Raw genomic sequence first — 18,076 nt, 5'->3', positions numbered from 1 at the left:
GTTCTCTGGGAGGAAGGCCAGACCTCCCCTCAGGTAGGTCTCTCCTTGTTCTGTCCACTCCTTCCCCCTTTCAGCCAACAGCAGGCATTTTACCATGGGTCTTCCCCGAGAGAACGGCCCCACCCGTTCCCCAGCCTCTCTGGCTTCCAGGATATACTGTTAGTGAGTCAAGGAAATAGGGCTTGATCTAAACCCCTGCTAATCCCCAAGGACCTAGGGCCTGATACACAAAGACAGCTGTAAAATACAGCTGCCTTGGTAAAATTTAGTGACTTGCTAGCAGCCGGCAATGTTTGCGAGTCTGAGCTGTCAAAATCATTTGACAGCTTTGATGCACCGGGCCCCCCAACCCCACACTTTTTTTTTTCTTGGTGGTTCAATGGACCCTGACTCCCCCTAATCTTTTTTTTTTTTTATTTTCCCTAGTGGTCCAGTGGACCACAACCCCCTGAACTTATTTTTTATAATTTTCCCTGGTGATCCAGTGCAGTGCAACACCCCGAACACTTTTTGTACAATTTTCCCTGGTGGCCTAGTGGGCCACAACCCCCCCCCCCCCCATGTGCACACACCCACCCCATCTCCCAACCCCACCCACACTCCTCTGTGTACCTTTTAGAAGGTGGAGACAAGAGGGAAGGAGCAACAGCTCCTGCCACGAGCCCTCCCAGGACAAAATGGCAGTGCCCAGGCCCAGCCCAGTGCATCTGGGATGCACTGGGCAGGGCTAAACACCATATAAGGAGTTTTTTTGCTTTAGACTGGGATGCACTGGGTGGGGCTAAGCACCATATAAGGGAAAAAAAACTCCTTATATGGTGTTTAGTGCTGCCCAGTACATCTCAGAATGCACTGGGTAGGTCCTGGGTGCTGCAATTTTGTCCTGGGAGGGCTCGAGAAGAGAGATGTTGCTCCTGCCCTCTTGCCTCCACCTTCTAAAGGTACAACACAGAGGGGTGCAGGTGGGTGCATGCACGGGGAGGGGGGTGCGGTCCACTGGACCACCAAGGAAAATTGTAAAAAAAAAAAAAAGGTTTGGGGGTTGTGGGGGAGTCACGGTCCACTGGACCACCAGGGAAATTTAGAAAAAAGATTCGGGGGGGGGGGGGGTGAGGGTCCTTTAGACCACCAGGGAAAATTTTAAAAAATTTCAAGGGGGGAGCTTGCAGTGGGGCTCAGCTGGGGGGGGGGGGCAGGAGGTGAGACGTAGAAATCACAAGCATGCAGCCTTTTGGAGCTGTCTGCCTATGCTTCCCTCCTCTCCGACAGCTCCAGAGCAGCCTTTAAATTTTCTTCTTAAATTATGTTGCTCTGGAGCTGTGCATCCCAAGGTATACCTATTAGACTACAAATGAGCTCATTAGAATATTAATGAGCTCATTGTAATACATTTGCATGGGGTTCTCGGTGGCTGCTAACAGCATTCATTAGAGCCACAGAAAACCCCTTTGTGCATTACTTTCTGATTACTTGCTTTAGACTGGCTAGAACCAGTCTAAATCAAACATGAATATCATAGTAAGCTTTGTGCATCTGGCCCTGACTCCTTTCCCTCCTGGAAAGCACAAGTGTGAAGCACCTCCCTTCCTGAAGCCATGCCAGGTTTTCTCCCTTCCAGGGGTTCTGTGTCTGTCCTGAGGAAGAAGAGTACTAAGTATTACTGGGAAGGGTTTTGAACGTTGGGAAACTGCCCTTGGTAATTATGAACATCCTTTTCCTAATGCAGCCATTCAAGGGACACATACTCAGCTATCAAGATAAATTCTTCTCCCCTCAAATAGTATTTATAAGGGCAGTCGAGTATGAAAAGACAACAGGGAGACCAGGAGGGCGTCCAGTACTTCACAATATACGTTTTAGGTCTTCCTCTGTTAATGCTGCATGCTTGATGTTTTAGATCTTTCATATTATCTTTACTGATCTTGATCCTTTTAGATACCAGTCTTATCAGGGACATCTGTGCACGCAATAATTTTATTTTTCCTTCACTTAGTTTTTTCAAGAAAGAGTTGTTACTGTCTCTGTCTATGTATTGTTGTTGGTAGAATTCTCCCAGTAATAATTTTTGCTGAACAGTAATACATTTGATTAATTTCTGTGATTATTACTAGATTGTCCCTTTATATAGATTATGGGGCTAATATTCAGACCGTGGTCAGCGCTAAGCCTGGATCATCAATGCTGGGCCATATCCGGTTTAGTTTTGGCTGGTTTGAACTTAACCATCCAGATTGATATTCAGCACTGGCCAGTCAAGTTCAAATCAGCCAGATATACCAGGTATTCTATCTCCCTCCATGTCAGCCTTTCAGCTTTTCTCTTATTCAGTGCTTTTTTGTAGGAAAAAAGGTACCGGTACTCATTATGGGTGGGGTCACCACCTATGGCTCTGCCCCTATGATAGCCACACCCCTTATACCAGCCATGGCACATATAAACAGGCATCATTGAAAATAATATACCAGTATAGGAGAAAAACATAACGTGTTTTTTTAATAAATAATTTCTGTAAGCTGTTATAGCTCCAGTACACACAGTGCAAAATAAGACAGCAGATGTAAATTCTCAAACTGGACATATTCCAAACACTAAAATGAAAATAAAATGATTTCTTCTACCTTTGCTGTCTGGTGACTTTGTTTTTCTGATCATATTGGCCCCAGTCTCTGATTCTGCTGCTTTCTATCTGTTGTCTTAATTCTGTTTCCAGGGCTTCCTTTCCATTTATTTCTTTACTTTCCTCCGTTCTTCTTCATTTCTTGCCCTACATCCATAAGTAAAAGCTGGGTCCTTTGTGGAATTGACTGGAGCAGGTACAACGTAGATCCAGTTTTTGTCTATTTTCTCCATCCATGTGCAGTTTTTTTCCTCTCTTCACTTTTCCTCATCTTCATCCATGTGCATCTTCATCTTTTCTCTTTCCCCCTCTCCATCCATGTTCAGCATTTCTCCTCTCTCTTCCCTCCATCAATATCCATATCCATCAATAATTCTCTCTCCCCTCTCCTCCATCGAAGTTCAGCAATTCTCTCTCCCCTGCTCTCCCCTCCATCCATCTATGTCCAGCAATTCTCCCCTCTCCTGCTCCCCTATCCATCCATCCATCCATCCATCCATCCATTTCCAGCATTTCTCCTCTCTTCCCTGCCCTCTCATCCCATCCATGTCCAGCAATGTCTCCTCTCTCCTCTGCCCTCCCCTCCCATCCATGTCCAATGATTCTCCACTACCATCCATGTCCAACGATTCTCCTCTGCCCCATCCTCCACTGCCATCCATGTCCAATGATTGTCCTCAGCCCCCGTCCTCCACTTCCATCCATGTCCAACGATTCTCCTCAGCCCCTGTCCTCCACTGCCCTCTCATCCATGTCCAGCGATTCTTCTTCCCCCATCCTCTCCTGCCATCCATGTCCAGCGATTTTTTTCTCTCCCCCTGTCCTCTCCTGCTATCCATGTCCAGCGATTCTCCCTACCCCCTCCCATCTTCCTCCTGCTACCCAGGCCCCCAGCATCAGCTAGTGCAGCGATTGAGAGGCTGCCAGCATCAGGGCCTTCCCTCTGTGAGTCCTGCTACTTTTTTTCAACTTCCTGTTTCTGCATAGGCGGGACTCGCAGAGGGAAGGCCCTGACACAGGCAGCCTCTCTTAATTGCTGCACCTCGCTGCCGAAGTTAAGGAGGGTCAGAAGAGGGGAGCGAGAGAAAGGGTGCAGGCCAGCGACTTGTACTTGGACATAAAAAGCCCTGCTTTTATTGTTACCCCTTCTGCAGCTCGTGTTTCTTATCAGCAAATATCTTCCCTCTGATGCACCAGCCTAAGTTTCCTCTTTAACTCATGCACTTCTTTTCTTTAATCTGTCAACTTAGGGATCTTAAATTCACATCAGTTGCTTCTATTAGCTTCTGTGGCAATATTCCTGTTTCCTCCAGTTTTTGGCAAACTTTCTTGGTTTAAACATGGGGGGAGGGGCAGATGTAGAAAGCTACCACAGGCCTAACCACACAGTTACTGCGGGTTGATCGCACCAAGCGGTGCAGAGAGGGATTGAGTATGGGTGTTAACTTGCACAGAATACATGGCTGCACATTGCATTAAAAAGAATGCTAATGAAGCTACTGAGTATTCTGCAGTTACTGCAAGAATGTTTTCACCAGGTGTGGGTCAATATACAAGAGTTCTTGGAGAAGATTTCATGCTAGGTTTGAGATTTTACTGCCGATTTTGCTTCCTTTTGCAACTGGAAGGAATCCCTGCAAGGTTTAAAGGCAGATGGAAGGTAACAGACATGTGCATGTCTGAACAAAACCTAAAGTGAAAGCACGCATCAGTTTCTGTTGTTTTATGCCTAAGTATGATTCGGCAAAAATTTTATATGTGGGCAGTTTTTGTGAGGCCCATATTTAGGTGCGGAAGACCAGGTCAATATGTGCTTTCACTTTCAATTTTTCTTTGGCCATTCACACAAGAAGCCACACTCTCCATGAAACCTTTGTGTGCATGTATCCAGCATGCTGCCCCCACTCCCCCCCACGAATTAGCTGCATAAAATTTGCATGCCATCTTTTTGCATGGTACAGTGTTATACTTACTGCGGAAGTCAAATGCTCAGACTTCCACGTGCAACTCTACCGTGAGCCTTTCTGTATCAGCTCCAGGGTGTATAGCCTTAAACTAGCAGTTCATTATCTCCTCTTTATCTATAGTAGTCCACATAACTGTTGTTAATCTTCTTAATTTTTTCATTAATGCCTGTGGCTTATCTCCTGTGGTAGTGGGTCCATCAACTTGTCTGCCTAGGCCTTTATCTGCAGCAGGGGTGTCATCTTCATGTGCAGTATTACAGTCTCCATCTCTAGCCCTGGTGCATAAGTTACAGGTGGGCCTCGATTTATCCGAGGTGATCTGTGGCCAATATGTACTGCACGAAGATATTCAGCAAGACTTGGAGAAGAAAACTTTATTCTCTCTCCTTCAGAGATGCATAATAATCCACTGGCTGTTGCTGCTGAATTTATGCTGTACTCCTTTTTGATCCCTTTGACTGTAGAGGATAAGCAAAGGTCAATCAGTTTAAATTCGGGGTGAGACTGAGATAATTTAATTGTATCTGGGTTGGAGAAGGATTAGTTAGAGCTGATTTGCATTAGGTAGGGGTTGCTTGTGGGGTTATTGTATTGTGTCAGTTTTGAAGTTGGAAATCACTGAGTTTTTGATAGAGGCAATAACGGATGTAGCCAGACACCCAATTTTGGGTGGGCCTAGGTCCAAGATGGGTGGGCAGAAGAACTCTGCCTTGTCCCACAAGTGATTTGGTCTCTCTCTCTCTCTCTTACCTGCATGCCATATGGTCTCTCAAACATCCCCCCTCCCCTGCATACTTTTTAAATAGATTTTCAGCAGCAGCGAGCAGCAACTAATACACACTGCTCATGTTGGGCCCACAGCCTTCCCTTTGATGCAACTTCCTGTTTCTGCATAGGCAGGAATACATCAGAGGGAAGGCTGTGGGGCTGGTGCGAGCAGTATGTATCAGTTGCTGCTTGCGGCAGGTGAAGATATGCAATTTGCAAGGTGTTCAGGAGGGACAGTTGTTGGGTTTTTGGCTGGTGGGGCTTGGGGATCCCTGCCAGCCACATCATAGATGTGCTGCTACTAGGTGGGCCTGAGCCCAAAGTGGGTGGGCCTGGACTCACCCAGGCCCACCCTTGGCTACGCCAATGGGCAGTAAGTAAGTCCAAATAAATAAATAAATGTCAGAACAAGCATCAGTAGGAGAGGCACGATCTAAACCCTGGCTTCTCTGGTTCTCAGCTCCAGGCATTACCCACTAGGCTACTTTATTTTGTGAGCACCATGGGAGAGAAGTACTTCAAAAGAAAAACAATTTTGTCTAAAGGCTATTGAGCATGGTTAATTTTTCTCTCAGAATTTTAGGTAACAGAGTTGCAGAACTGGAGAAAAAATTAAGAACTTTAGAAGTTTCTGGCTTATGGAGTCTTCCAGGTCAGTAGAAACCAAAGCAAATTGATCATATTAATTTGTTTTAAAATAAATATTAGTGGACAGTTTTATAGTAATAAGATTCTGCTTTATTCAATGCTCTGTTTGAACTGTAAGATGTGACATTTGGTTTTGGTGTTCTTTGACTTTCTGACCAGGCAGAAGCTTCTTCTAGCTCTGCATTTATTTATTTATTTATTTTTCATTTCCCCTTTACAGAGATTGATTTAGTCCAGGTTTAACCCCACAGTGTACATAAACTGTAGTTCTGATTTCTATAAGAAAAACATGACTGTATTTCCATACATGCCATGGGGTCAAAGATGAACTTGGTTAGCCTGGTTGGAGGAAACAACTGGAGTCAGGTGGCAACCTTCTTGCCATCATGGAAGGGTTGGGCCTGAAGCTGAGTGGCTTACCTTTTCTTAGTTGTTCCTCGTACAGTCAACGTCAGCTGAGTTATGCAATCATGATTCTGTAGCTGAGGGATGTTAGACTCTCTTCTCCCTTTGAAGCTTTGACACAATTACACCTTTTGGCTTACTGGACATTTCTGTGGAGCAGTGCCAGGATCTATTAATTCTGCCTGTGAATGTCTAGTACTACTGCTGCTTCATCCTATTTATCCTTGAAACTGGGATGCAATATAGGAATTCTTGCTTACTTGCTTTTATTAATTCTCAGTACAAATATAGCTTAAGGCCAGTCTGACACATGCAAATTGAGGCTTAGCATTACTGAAAAAATACGCTTGTTGAGGCAGCGGGATAAATATCAACAACTCTATAGGCAATAAGCCAATCCCACTTCACAATGTGCTATATGACTGAACCAAAGAATCAATAATAGCCCTTATATATTTTCATAAAGAAAGAGGGCCTCAGTGCTAAATGCCCAACAAGTACAATTATAGGCTCAATTCTATCAAACAAGCAAGTCCAAATTTAAGTGTAGAAAAAAGCTCTTAAGGCATAAAAACAAAAAAATCTGTATGCTAAATATCAGTTGTAGCACAGAGTGAATATTATAAGGTTCATCAGATCATCAATCTCCTTAAATCAGGCTTTCAACATGAAAATAAAAGAAGTGTTAAATTGTGTTTCTGTCTTTCTGATGCACTCTGTTATGTTTCTCTGGGTTTTGCCTCGGTGAGTAAAATCCTGTCAAAATAACAAGTGTCTTTCTCCTTTTTCCTGCTTCCTGAAGGCCTGAGCTACAATGTGTCGGTGGGATTTGGGAGTAGGTTCTGTTTGAAATGCAATACTTTAAATGTTATTTTTGCATGCTGATCAATACACATTTATTGTCTGTACTTATTTGTACGTACATGATTGAGATGCTAAGTATAACCTGGGCATTATTCAGTCCACAGCAGGCAGGGCTTTGGTTTTGTTTTTTTTGAAACACTGACTGTTGCAAGCTGATTTAGAGCCAGATATTCAATGCCAGGCCAAATCCAAATATCTAGGTTATAGGTGACTGCTGAAAGTTATCCATTTAATCAGTGCCATTACCCAGATAGCAATCTGGACAAGTTAGGACAGCCTTTTAGCCAGCCCAGCTTGCCCAGATAGTTAATCTGGGCACTGGCCATGCTCCACCCTCAAACTGCCCCAGCATTAACTGAAGGGGGAGCAATGCTGTAAATGGGGGCAGAAAGGGGGTGGGCATGGAGTGGATAAGAGGAAGAAAGAGGTACTGCATAGGAGGAGGGAGGGAAGAAAGAGAGAGAGATGTTGGATCTGAAGCAGAAGGAAGAGATGCTGGACCATGTGGGGATCATCAAAAATATTAAATATCACAACTAACTTTCTGTAAGCTTTTAGGAGCAGTCATTGGTGTGGTTCACCTTCATTATTTCATATAGGGAGAGCAATGACTCACTGTATCTCATCATTGGTCCATTCATGAAAAGTATATATACACCCCATATATGTCCATTGATTCTCAAATAAATTCAAAAACAGTTCCTTTCATAATCTTCATAAAAACCAACAAATTATCTTATACAGGACAGCCACTGTCTCATATTGTGTACAGGAGAGTCACTGCCGACACAGCCATGCTTTGTCATCTGCTTCAGGGCAAATAGTCTCCTGAAATTAAAAAAAAATGTATTAAAAATTCAAAGTTGTGAATTGCTTATTCAAACAAAAATGATAAAACCACATACCTTCAGCACACATTCTTCTAATTTACAAAATGCAGCCCTAAAAAATGATGACCACGTCTTTTTTATAAACCACTTACAGCTCAATCCCTTGGTAATGGCAACGATTTTTTGTTTAGAATAAGCAAGTCACAACTTTGTTTGAATTTTTAATAAAGTTTTTTTTTAATTTCAGGAGACTATTTGCCCTGAAGCAGATGATGAAACATGGTCATGTCGGCATTGGCTCTCCTGTACACAATATTCTCGAGACAGTGGCTCTCCTGTGTATTATAAGTTGTGGGTTTTTATGAAGATTTTGACAGAAGAATATGTTTTTGACTTTGAGAATTAATGGACATATATGGGTGTGTTTGTGTGTGTATATATACAGTGGGGGAAATAAGTATTTGATCCCTTGCTGATTTTGTAAGTTTGCCCACTGACAAAAACATGAGCAGCCCATAATTGAAGGGTAGGTTATTGGTAACAGTGAGAGATAGCACATCACAAATTAAATCCGGAAAATCACATTGTGGAAAGTATATGAATTTATTTGCATTCTGCAGAGGGAAATAAGTATTTAATCCCTCTGGCAAACAAGACCTAATACTTGGTGGCAAAACCCTTGTTGGCAAGCACAGCGGTCAGACGTCTTCTGTAGTTGATGATGAGGTTTGCACACATGTCAGGAGGAATTTTGGTCCACTCCTCTTTGCAGATCATCTCTAAATCATTAAGAGTTCTGGGCTGTCGCTTGGCAACTCGCAGCTTCAGCTCCCTCCATAAGTTTTCAATGGGATTAAGGTCTGGTGACTGGCTAGGCCACTCCATGACCCTAATGTGCTTCTTCCTGAGCCACTCCTTTGTTGCCTTGGCTGTATGTTTTGGGTCATTGTCGTGCTGGAAGACCCAGCCACGACCCATTTTTAAGGCCCTGGCGGAGGGAAGGAGGTTGTCACTCAGAATTGTACGGTACATGGCCCCATCCATTCTCCCATTGATGCGGTGAAGTAGTCCTGTGCCCTTAGCAGAGAAACACCCCCAAAACATAACATTTCCACCTCCATGCTTGACAGTGGGGACGGTGTTCTTTGGGTCATAGGCAGCATTTCTCTTCCTCCAAACACGGCGAGTTGAGTTCATGCCAAAGAGCTCAATTTTTGTCTCATCTGACCACAGCACCTTCTCCCAATCACTCTCGGCATCATCCAGGTGTTCACTGGCAAACTTCAGACGGGCCGTCACATGTGCCTTCCGGAGCAGGGGGACCTTGCGGGCACTGCAGGATTGCAATCCGTTATGTCGTAATGTGTTACCAATGGTTTTCGTGGTGACAGTGGTCCCAGCTGCCTTGAGATCATTGACAAGTTCCCCCCTTGTAGTTGTAGGCTGATTTCTAACCTTCCTCATGATCAAGGATACCCCACGAGGTGAGATTTTGCGTGGAGCCCCAGATCTTTGTCGATTGACAGTCATTTTGTACTTCTTCCATTTTCTTACTATGGCACCAACAGTTGTCTCCTTCTCGCCCAGCGTCTTACTGATGGTTTTGTAGCCCATTCCAGCCTTGTGCAGGTGTATGATCTTGTCCCTGACATCCTTAGACAGCTCCTTGCTCTTGGCCATTTTGTAGAGGTTAGAGTCTGACTGATTCACTGAGTCTGTGGACAGGTGTCTTTCATACAGGTGACCATTGCCGACAGCTGTCTGTCATGCAGGTAACGAGTTGATTTGGAGCATCTACCTGGTCTGTAGGGGCCAGATCTCTTACTGGTTGGTGGGGGATCAAATACTTATTTCCCTCTGCAGAATGCAAATAAATTCATATACTTTCCACAATGTGATTTTCCGGATTTAATTTGTGATGTGCTGTCTCTCACTGTTACCAATAACCTACCCTTCAATTATGGGCTGCTCATGTCTTTGTCAGTGGGCAAACTTACAAAATCAGCAAGGGATCAAATACTTATTTCCCCCACTGTATATATATCATATATCAATATATATAAATGGCGAGTGTCGTACTCACTCGCAAATGCGCAGTAGAGACCCTCTCTGCCCCGCCCCCGCGTCAATACGTGATGACGAGGGCGGAACAGAGAGGATCTGTACTGCGCATTTGCGAGGGACACCGTCGTCGCTAACACTCCCCCCACCCGGAGTCGCCGCCGCCACCCACCTTCCACCCGGTTGGGCCCTCGCTCCGCTATTGAAACAGCGAGGGCACGCAGCACACAGCTCTGCTGAGCTGCCGTCGGCCTTCCTTCTTCTTCTCTGCCTGTGTCCCGCCCTCGACGACGTTACGTCACACGAGGGCGGGACACAGGCAGAGAAGAAGGAAGGCCACGGCAGCTCAGCAGTATGACCGGGTGGAGGGTGGGTGGCGACGGCTCCGGGGGGGGGGGGGGAGATGAACTCAGATGGGGAGCGGCAGCGGCAAACTCGGCGGCAGGGTGGGGGGCCTTTCAACCCCCCCTCCTAGCCTGTTTTTACGGGCTGAACGGCTAGTATATATATATATACAGTGGGGGAAATAAGTATTTGATCCCTTGCTGATTTTGTAAGTTTGCCCACTGACAAAGACATGAGCAGCCCATAATTGAAGGGTAGGTTATTGGTAACAGTGAGAGATAGCACATCACAAATTAAATCCGGAAAATCACATTGTGGAAAGTATATGAATTTATTTGCATTCTGCAGAGGGAAATAAGTATTTGATCCCCCACCAACCAGTAAGAGATCTGGCCCCTACAGACCAGGTAGATGCTCCAAATCAACTCGTTACCTGCATGACAGACAGCTGTCGGCAATGGTCACCTGTATGAAAGACACCTGTCCACAGACTCAGTGAATCAGTCAGACTCTAACCTCTACAAAATGGCCAAGAGCAAGGAGCTGTCTAAGGATGTCAGGGACAAGATCATACACCTGCACAAGGCTGGAATGGGCTACAAAACCATCAGTAAGACGCTGGGCGAGAAGGAGACAACTGTTGGTGCCATAGTAAGAAAATGGAAGAAGTACAAAATGACTGTCAATCGACAAAGATCTGGGGCTCCACGCAAAATCTCACCTCGTGGGGTATCCTTGATCATGAGGAAGGTTAGAAATCAGCCTACAACTACAAGGGGGGAACTTGTCAATGATCTCAAGGCAGCTGGGACCACTGTCACCACGAAAACCATTGGTAACACATTACGACATAACGGATTGCAATCCTGCAGTGCCCGCAAGGTCCCCCTGCTCCGGAAGGCACATGTGACGGCCCGTCTGAAGTTTGCCAGTGAACACCTGGATGATGCCGAGAGTGATTGGGAGAAGGTGCTGTGGTCAGATGAGACAAAAATTGAGCTCTTTGGCATGAACTCAACTCGCCGTGTTTGGAGGAAGAGAAATGCTGCCTATGACCCAAAGAACACCGTCCCCACTGTCAAGCATGGAGGTGGAAATGTTATGTTTTGGGGGTGTTTCTCTGCTAAGGGCACAGGACTACTTCACCGCATCAATGGGAGAATGGATGGGGCCATGTACCGTACAATTCTGAGTGACAACCTCCTTCCCTCCGCCAGGGCCTTAAAAATGGGTCGTGGCTGGGTCTTCCAGCACGACAATGACCCAAAACATACAGCCAAGGCAACAAAGGAGTGGCTCAGGAAGAAGCACATTAGGGTCATGGAGTGGCCTAGCCAGTCACCAGACCTTAATCCCATTGAAAACTTATGGAGGGAGCTGAAGCTGCGAGTTGCCAAGCGACAGCCCAGAACTCTTAATGATTTAGAGATGATCTGCAAAGAGGAGTGGACCAAAATTCCTCCTGACATGTGTGCAAACCTCATCATCAACTACAGAAGACGTCTGACCGCTGTGCTTGCCAACAAGGGTTTTGCCACCAAGTATTAGGTCTTGTTTGCCAGAGGGATTAAATACTTATTTCCCTCTGCAGAATGCAAATAAATTCATATACTTTCCACAATGTGATTTTCCGGATTTAATTTGTGATGTGCTATCTCTCACTGTTACCAATAACCTACCCTTCAATTATGGGCTGCTCATGTCTTTGTCAGTGGGCAAACTTACAAAATCAGCAAGGGATCAAATACTTATTTCCCCCACTGTATATATATATATATATATATATATATATATATATATATATATATATATATATATATATATATATATATATATATAATTTCATGAATGGACTGATGATGAGGTATGGTGAGCTATTGGTCTACTGGTCCTAAAAACTTAGAAGTTTAGTTGTCATATTGAATATTTTTAATGAACCATTGAATATTTACAGCGTTGGAATTTTTTTGTCATTGGTTCTTGATTCCCCCGCTGATGAGTATTTTTGTGGGACCTTTAAATAACATAACGGGCCATGTAGGGGAGCAGGAGGAAAGAAAAGGCATAGGAAAATGGTAGGAGGTGGAGTGGATGGAACAGGAAGCTGTCAGACTTGGAGGGTGGGAATCAGTAGACAGAGGGAGCAGATGCTGGACTACAAGAGTTGAGAGAGGGACAGGGAGTGAGGTACTGGGAATGGTGGAACCATGTGGGAGAGGTCTGGGAGGGTAGAAAGAAGATGAATGAGAGGAGGGCGAGTACAGAGGGTTGAAATGTGGTAATGCAGAGTAGATGAAGGAAGGGAATAGGAGGCTGGAGAAGGTGTGAGATGGAAAATGGAAGAGGTAAAGGTTGAGAGAAGGAGATGGAATTATAGGTGAACAGTAAAAAGGAGAGGGGTGAGAAACGGGGTAAATTTTGAGTGGATGGATAGGGAGGAAAGAGCTAAAAGGGATAGATCAATATGTCAGAGACAGGTATAGTGAGGGAATGGAATAAGACAAGAGAGAGGAGAAAAGACAAATGGACAGCAGCAACTGGAAGGAGAATGAGCAAAAGATAGATGGGGAAAGAGAAACTGAGACCAACATGATGGAAAAATAAAATTTCAAGACAACAAATATAGGAAAAAACATTTTATTTTGAATTTATTAACTGGAATATGTTAGCTTTGGGAAATGTGCATTTCAGATGTATTTGTATTGTGTTCAGTAGAAAAGGAAATGCATTCTCTTTTTAGTTCTCCAGTGTTGCAGTACATGACAAGTTTAACTTCTTGGAGTTCCCAGTTCAATTTTTGTTTGATTTTTTTGTTTCTAATTTTTGATCCCTTGTTCTGTATTTGGTGAGGATCTGTTGGTGTGTTCTAGCAATGGCAGGTGAGGAGATAAGTGGGGGGAGGGAAGCAGGGAGGATAGAGGACGGGGCCCCTCTCCTTAATTTCTGCCCTAGGCCCCAACATTTCTAACGAGCCCTAACCTTTCCTGTAGCTGGTGGGGATCCTCAAACCCCATCTCCTCTGAAGGCAGCCAGAACTCCTTTCTACTAAGTTTGGCAGTTGGAGGCAATGTCCTTGAGCTGTAGACACCAACAATTGAGCATGTGGAGTGTGCTGTCATCAGTTGCTCATGGATAATGCTGCTGACTGCCAAGCTTGATAAAAGGGAGTTTTTGGCAGACTTCGGAGGTCTTAAGCTGGCAGGGCTTGCGGGATTGTCTCTAACTAAAATATGCATATTTTGAAAAGGGAGATGGGCGGTGGGGGGGGGGGGGGGGGGGGGAGATAGAGGCAGAGCCCACTTTGGGCCCCAGCACATTCAAACTTTATCAGATTTTATTAACTATCGTTATGAAAAGATTCACCAAAGACAGAGTACAGCAGGTACAGTTTAACATAAAACTTACAATTTTGTTAAGCATATAATTATGGTAGAATGCTTAAATGATTACAAAAGAATGTTAAGTTTTTGTTTAAACTGTTAATCATCAATAAAAATTATTGAAATTAAAAAAACAGCATATTAATAGTAAAATGACCAAACACAAGCATAAATACAATCAATGAGATAAACTTGGAAACAGCAAATTGAAATCTAGTAATAGGACTAGAATGAAACAGCATCTGAAGTATACACATTTAGTACTGTAGAATATCGTATAACAGAAATATGATAAACATTGTACAATCAAATAATACCGAAATAGCATAGAAGAACATCCAAATAACATATATATTATATGATGCCAGCATAATACCAATGATACAAAGCACGCATTAGAACATTTGAACAAACTGGCTGTCTGGCCATGCAATTGTTTATGCCTGTTCTTTGAAATAGAATTTATAAGCTATGTTGCACATCTCTAGAGAGGCCAAGTTAATTGTCGTTAGTTGGAAGGTATTAATTAGGGACAGGTGAGTTGCCTAAAATCTACAGAGGCAACCAGCCCCCCATTTTTCTCACTTCTTTCAGCTTAGTTTGGTATTTACAAACATCTGTTTCTTAAAATGTCTCCTGCAGGTAGCCATCAGGACCAGGTCCCTCCTCGCCAAAGTATATCACATCAGCAATGCATTCAAAGGCTTCCAAGCAGGAGCTAAACTCCATTTTCCCCTGCTGCTGTCAAATCTCACAGCTGACATAGAATAGTCTTTCAAAGGGAATCTGTTTTTCTCTAAGCATAATTTTGCTCCTATTTAAATCAAAATTAAAGTAAAGGCACGTTGTATTTAAGTCAGTATTAAACTGATACACAATTTTACATGTTCAGATCCTTAATTTTTTCTTTAGCATGCTCTTTTAAGGATCTGATCATGTAAAGTTGTGTATCAGTTTAATACTGGGGTACACAAGAAGAGGTATAAACGGAAGAAAAAAAAGGAAGTGATGAGGCATCTTGGGGGCAAGGGATGTCATAAGGGGGAGGGGCAGTTTCTCATTGGTGAGCAGTGGTCCCTTTAAGAAGCCACCCAGGAGCAATGAGCTGCAGCTTTACAGCCCAATGCTCCAGGGAACAGAAAAATGACACCAGCTTCTTGTTAGTGGTATTTTTCCAGGAATAACATGTTCACTGCAAGCCATGTTCTTGAATTTACATACTAATGAGATGTTTTACAAGCTTTGCTTCTCATTACTATGTAACCCTCAGTAACTTAAACTAATGTGTGTTACAGTAATGTGTGTTAGTACTTTTTAACACATGGTAAAGAGCAAGTAACATGCATTATTGCTATAATAATTACCCCTCTTAATCTCCAGTTGATCATCGACCATATAGGGGTAAATTTTCAAAGGCTTAGTAGGAATCTATGTGGATAAAAACAGAAGTTACACGGATTTATTTTGCTGACTTGGATTTTATTGAGTAAACAATACAGATGCAGTTTCCTATACAGCCCCATTTTAGACAGGTCGTAGAAGTAGGAATTGAGACACACAGGTTGGTACATCTCAAGTTTCACCAGTATTTTAGAACAGAATGTGCTGATGTAAAGCCTGTTCTAAAATACAGGAAAAATGGACATTTATGCGCTGGGTACATGCAGCATAAACATTAATTTTAGAAAAATAAATGTATATAATATCAACAAGTTCAAAGCCAGCACATAACCAGTTAAGTTGTAAAATGGCAATATAAGCAGGTATGTACCAGCATATAACCGGTTATCTTTGCAACCTTAGGGCCCCTTTTACTAAGCCGCGTAGGCACCTACGTGCGCCAAATTGGAGTTACCGCCCAGTTACAGTGTGGCCCTTGCAGTAATTTCAATTTTGGCGTGCATCCGCTACACGTGTCTGAAAAATAATTTTTACTTTCTGGTGCATGTAACGGACACGCGCCAAGTGGTATCTGACATGAGTAGGTCATTACCGCCCAAATGTTTTACCGCTAGGTCAATGGCTGGCGGTAAGGTCTCAGACCCAAAATGGACATGCAGAAATTTTGATTTTGCCGCACGTCCATTTTCGGCAAAATAAAAAAAGAGGCATTTTTTGCAGGCACGCTGAAAAATGGATCTTTGCGCGCCCAAAACCCGTGCCTACACTACCGCAAGCCATTTTTCTGCGTTCTTTTGTAAAAGGACCCCCTAGAAACATAATCAAGTATTATCCCAGTGCTGTCACAATGATCAGTTTCTACTACTACTACTACTTATCATTTCTAAAGCGCTACTAGACGTACACAGCGCTGTACACTTGAACTTGAAGAGACAGTCCCTGCTCGACAGAGCTTACAGTCTAATTAGGACAGACAAACAGGACAAACGAGATAAGGGAATATTAAAGTGAAGATGATTAAATAAGGGTTCTGAATAAGTGAATAAGGGTTAGGAGTTAAAAGCAGCATCAAAAAGGTGAGCTATTAGCTTAGATTTGAAGACGGCCAGAGATGGAGCTTTGACGTACCAGATCAGGAAGTCTATTACAGGCGTATGGTGCAGCAAGATAAAAGGAGCGGAATCTGGAGTTAGCAGTGGAGGAGAAGGGTGCAGATAAGAGAGATTTACTCAGTGAACGGAGTTCCCGGGGAGGAATGTAGGGAGACTATGAGTGGAGAGGTACTGAGGAGCTGCAGAGTGAATGCACTTATAGGTCAATAAGAGGAGTTTGAACTGTATGCAGAAACAGATAGGAAGCCAGTGAAGTGACTTGAGGAGAGGGCTAATATGAGCATAACGACACTGGCGGAATATTAGTCATGCAGCAGAATTTTGAACAGATTGAAGCGGAGAGAGATGGCTAAGTGGGAGACCTGTGAGAAGCAAGTAGCAATAGTCTAAGCGAGAGGTGATAAGAGTGTGGATGAGGGTTCTGCTAAATATGTGCAGAGAAGGAGAGAGAGGAGTCGGAGATGACCCCAAGGTTACGAGCTGAAGAGACAGGGAGGATGAGAGTGTTATCCACAGAAATAGAGAATGGAGGAAGAGGAGAGGTTGGTTTAGGGGGAAGGATAAGAAGCTCAGTCTTGGTCATGTTTAGTTTCAGATGGCAGTGAGACATACGGGCAGCAATGTCAGACAGGCAGGCTGATACTTTGGCCTGGATTTCAGTTGAGATTTCTGGTGTGGAGAGGTAGATCTGGGAGTCATCAGCGTAAAGATGATACTGAAAACCATGGGATGAGATCAGAGTACCAAGGGAAGAAATATAGATGGAGAAAAGAAGAGGTCCCAGGACAGATCCCTGAGGTACACCAACTGACAGTGGGATAGAAGTAGAGGAGGATCCACTATACACTAAAGGTACGCTGGGAGAGATAAGAAGAAAACCAGGAAAGAACAGAGCCCTGAAATCCAAGTGAGGTATGTTAGAGTGCTCTGTGCACTGCTACATTGTCCAGTTCAGTGTGAGTTCCTAGCGTATGACTAGTTAGCTTGGGCACAGCTTTGCTTGTTAGCCTGTGTACGGCTTTACTAGTTCTCCTGTGTTTGCTCAGTGTGAGTTCCTAGCGTATGACTAGTTAGCTTGGGCACAGCTTTGCTTGTTAGCCTGTGTACAGCTTTACTAGTTCTCCTGTGTTTGCTTAGTGTTAGTTTCTAGCATATGACTGGTTAGCTTGGACATAGCTTTCCTGTTAGCTTGTGTACAGCTTACTAGTCTCCTTTTGATTAGCTTTCTGGTTTTCCCGTGTGTGTTTTCTTTTGCTTCTGGAGCTTCAGCCTTAGTTCTGTCTGTTGCCAGAGCTAGCTCAGAAAGGACAGACAGAAGAAACAGGAGCCAGCTAGGAAGCTGACCCCCAGGAACAAGGTAAGTCTGAGGGTGGTCACGGCCACAGACGTGACAAACAGGATTGGCTGCAAAGGTTAGGACATTAAATCAGGCATGGATGTTGTTTAAAAATACCATCTTGAAGCCCAGACCAGAAGCATTCCTCCTACATACAAAGGTGGAAATAAGAGAAAACGACAGCCAGCATGGTTAAAAGGTGAAGTGAAAGAGGCTATTAGAGCCAAAAACACATCCTTCAAATAATGGCAAAAGGACCCGAATGAAGAAAATAAGAAGCAACATAAGCATTGGCAAGTTAGATGCAAAGCATTGATAAAGAAGGCTAAAAGAAAATATGAA

At 43.7% G+C, this 18,076-nt stretch overlaps 1 protein-coding gene across 2 annotated transcripts in view; it reads left to right on the top strand.

The window, feature by feature from the left end:
* The window catches only part of CCDC149 (coiled-coil domain containing 149), a 179,857-nt gene that overhangs the window by 144,279 nt on the left and 17,502 nt on the right, over window positions 1-18,076 (top strand). For both annotated transcript variants that reach the window (XM_030191244.1, XM_030191243.1), the window contains exon 10: window positions 5,928-6,004. In XM_030191244.1, coding sequence (XP_030047104.1) covers window positions 5,928-6,004 — 77 coding nt within the window. The remainder of the gene's footprint in view (window positions 1-5,927; window positions 6,005-18,076) is intronic.

This window comes from Microcaecilia unicolor, chromosome 2 (assembly GCF_901765095.1).
Source record: "Microcaecilia unicolor chromosome 2, aMicUni1.1, whole genome shotgun sequence".
In the NCBI taxonomy this organism is placed as follows: Eukaryota; Metazoa; Chordata; class Amphibia; order Gymnophiona; family Siphonopidae; genus Microcaecilia; species Microcaecilia unicolor.
Note: the sequence above shows the minus strand (reverse complement) of the source record. Positions and strands in the feature narration are given on the sequence as shown.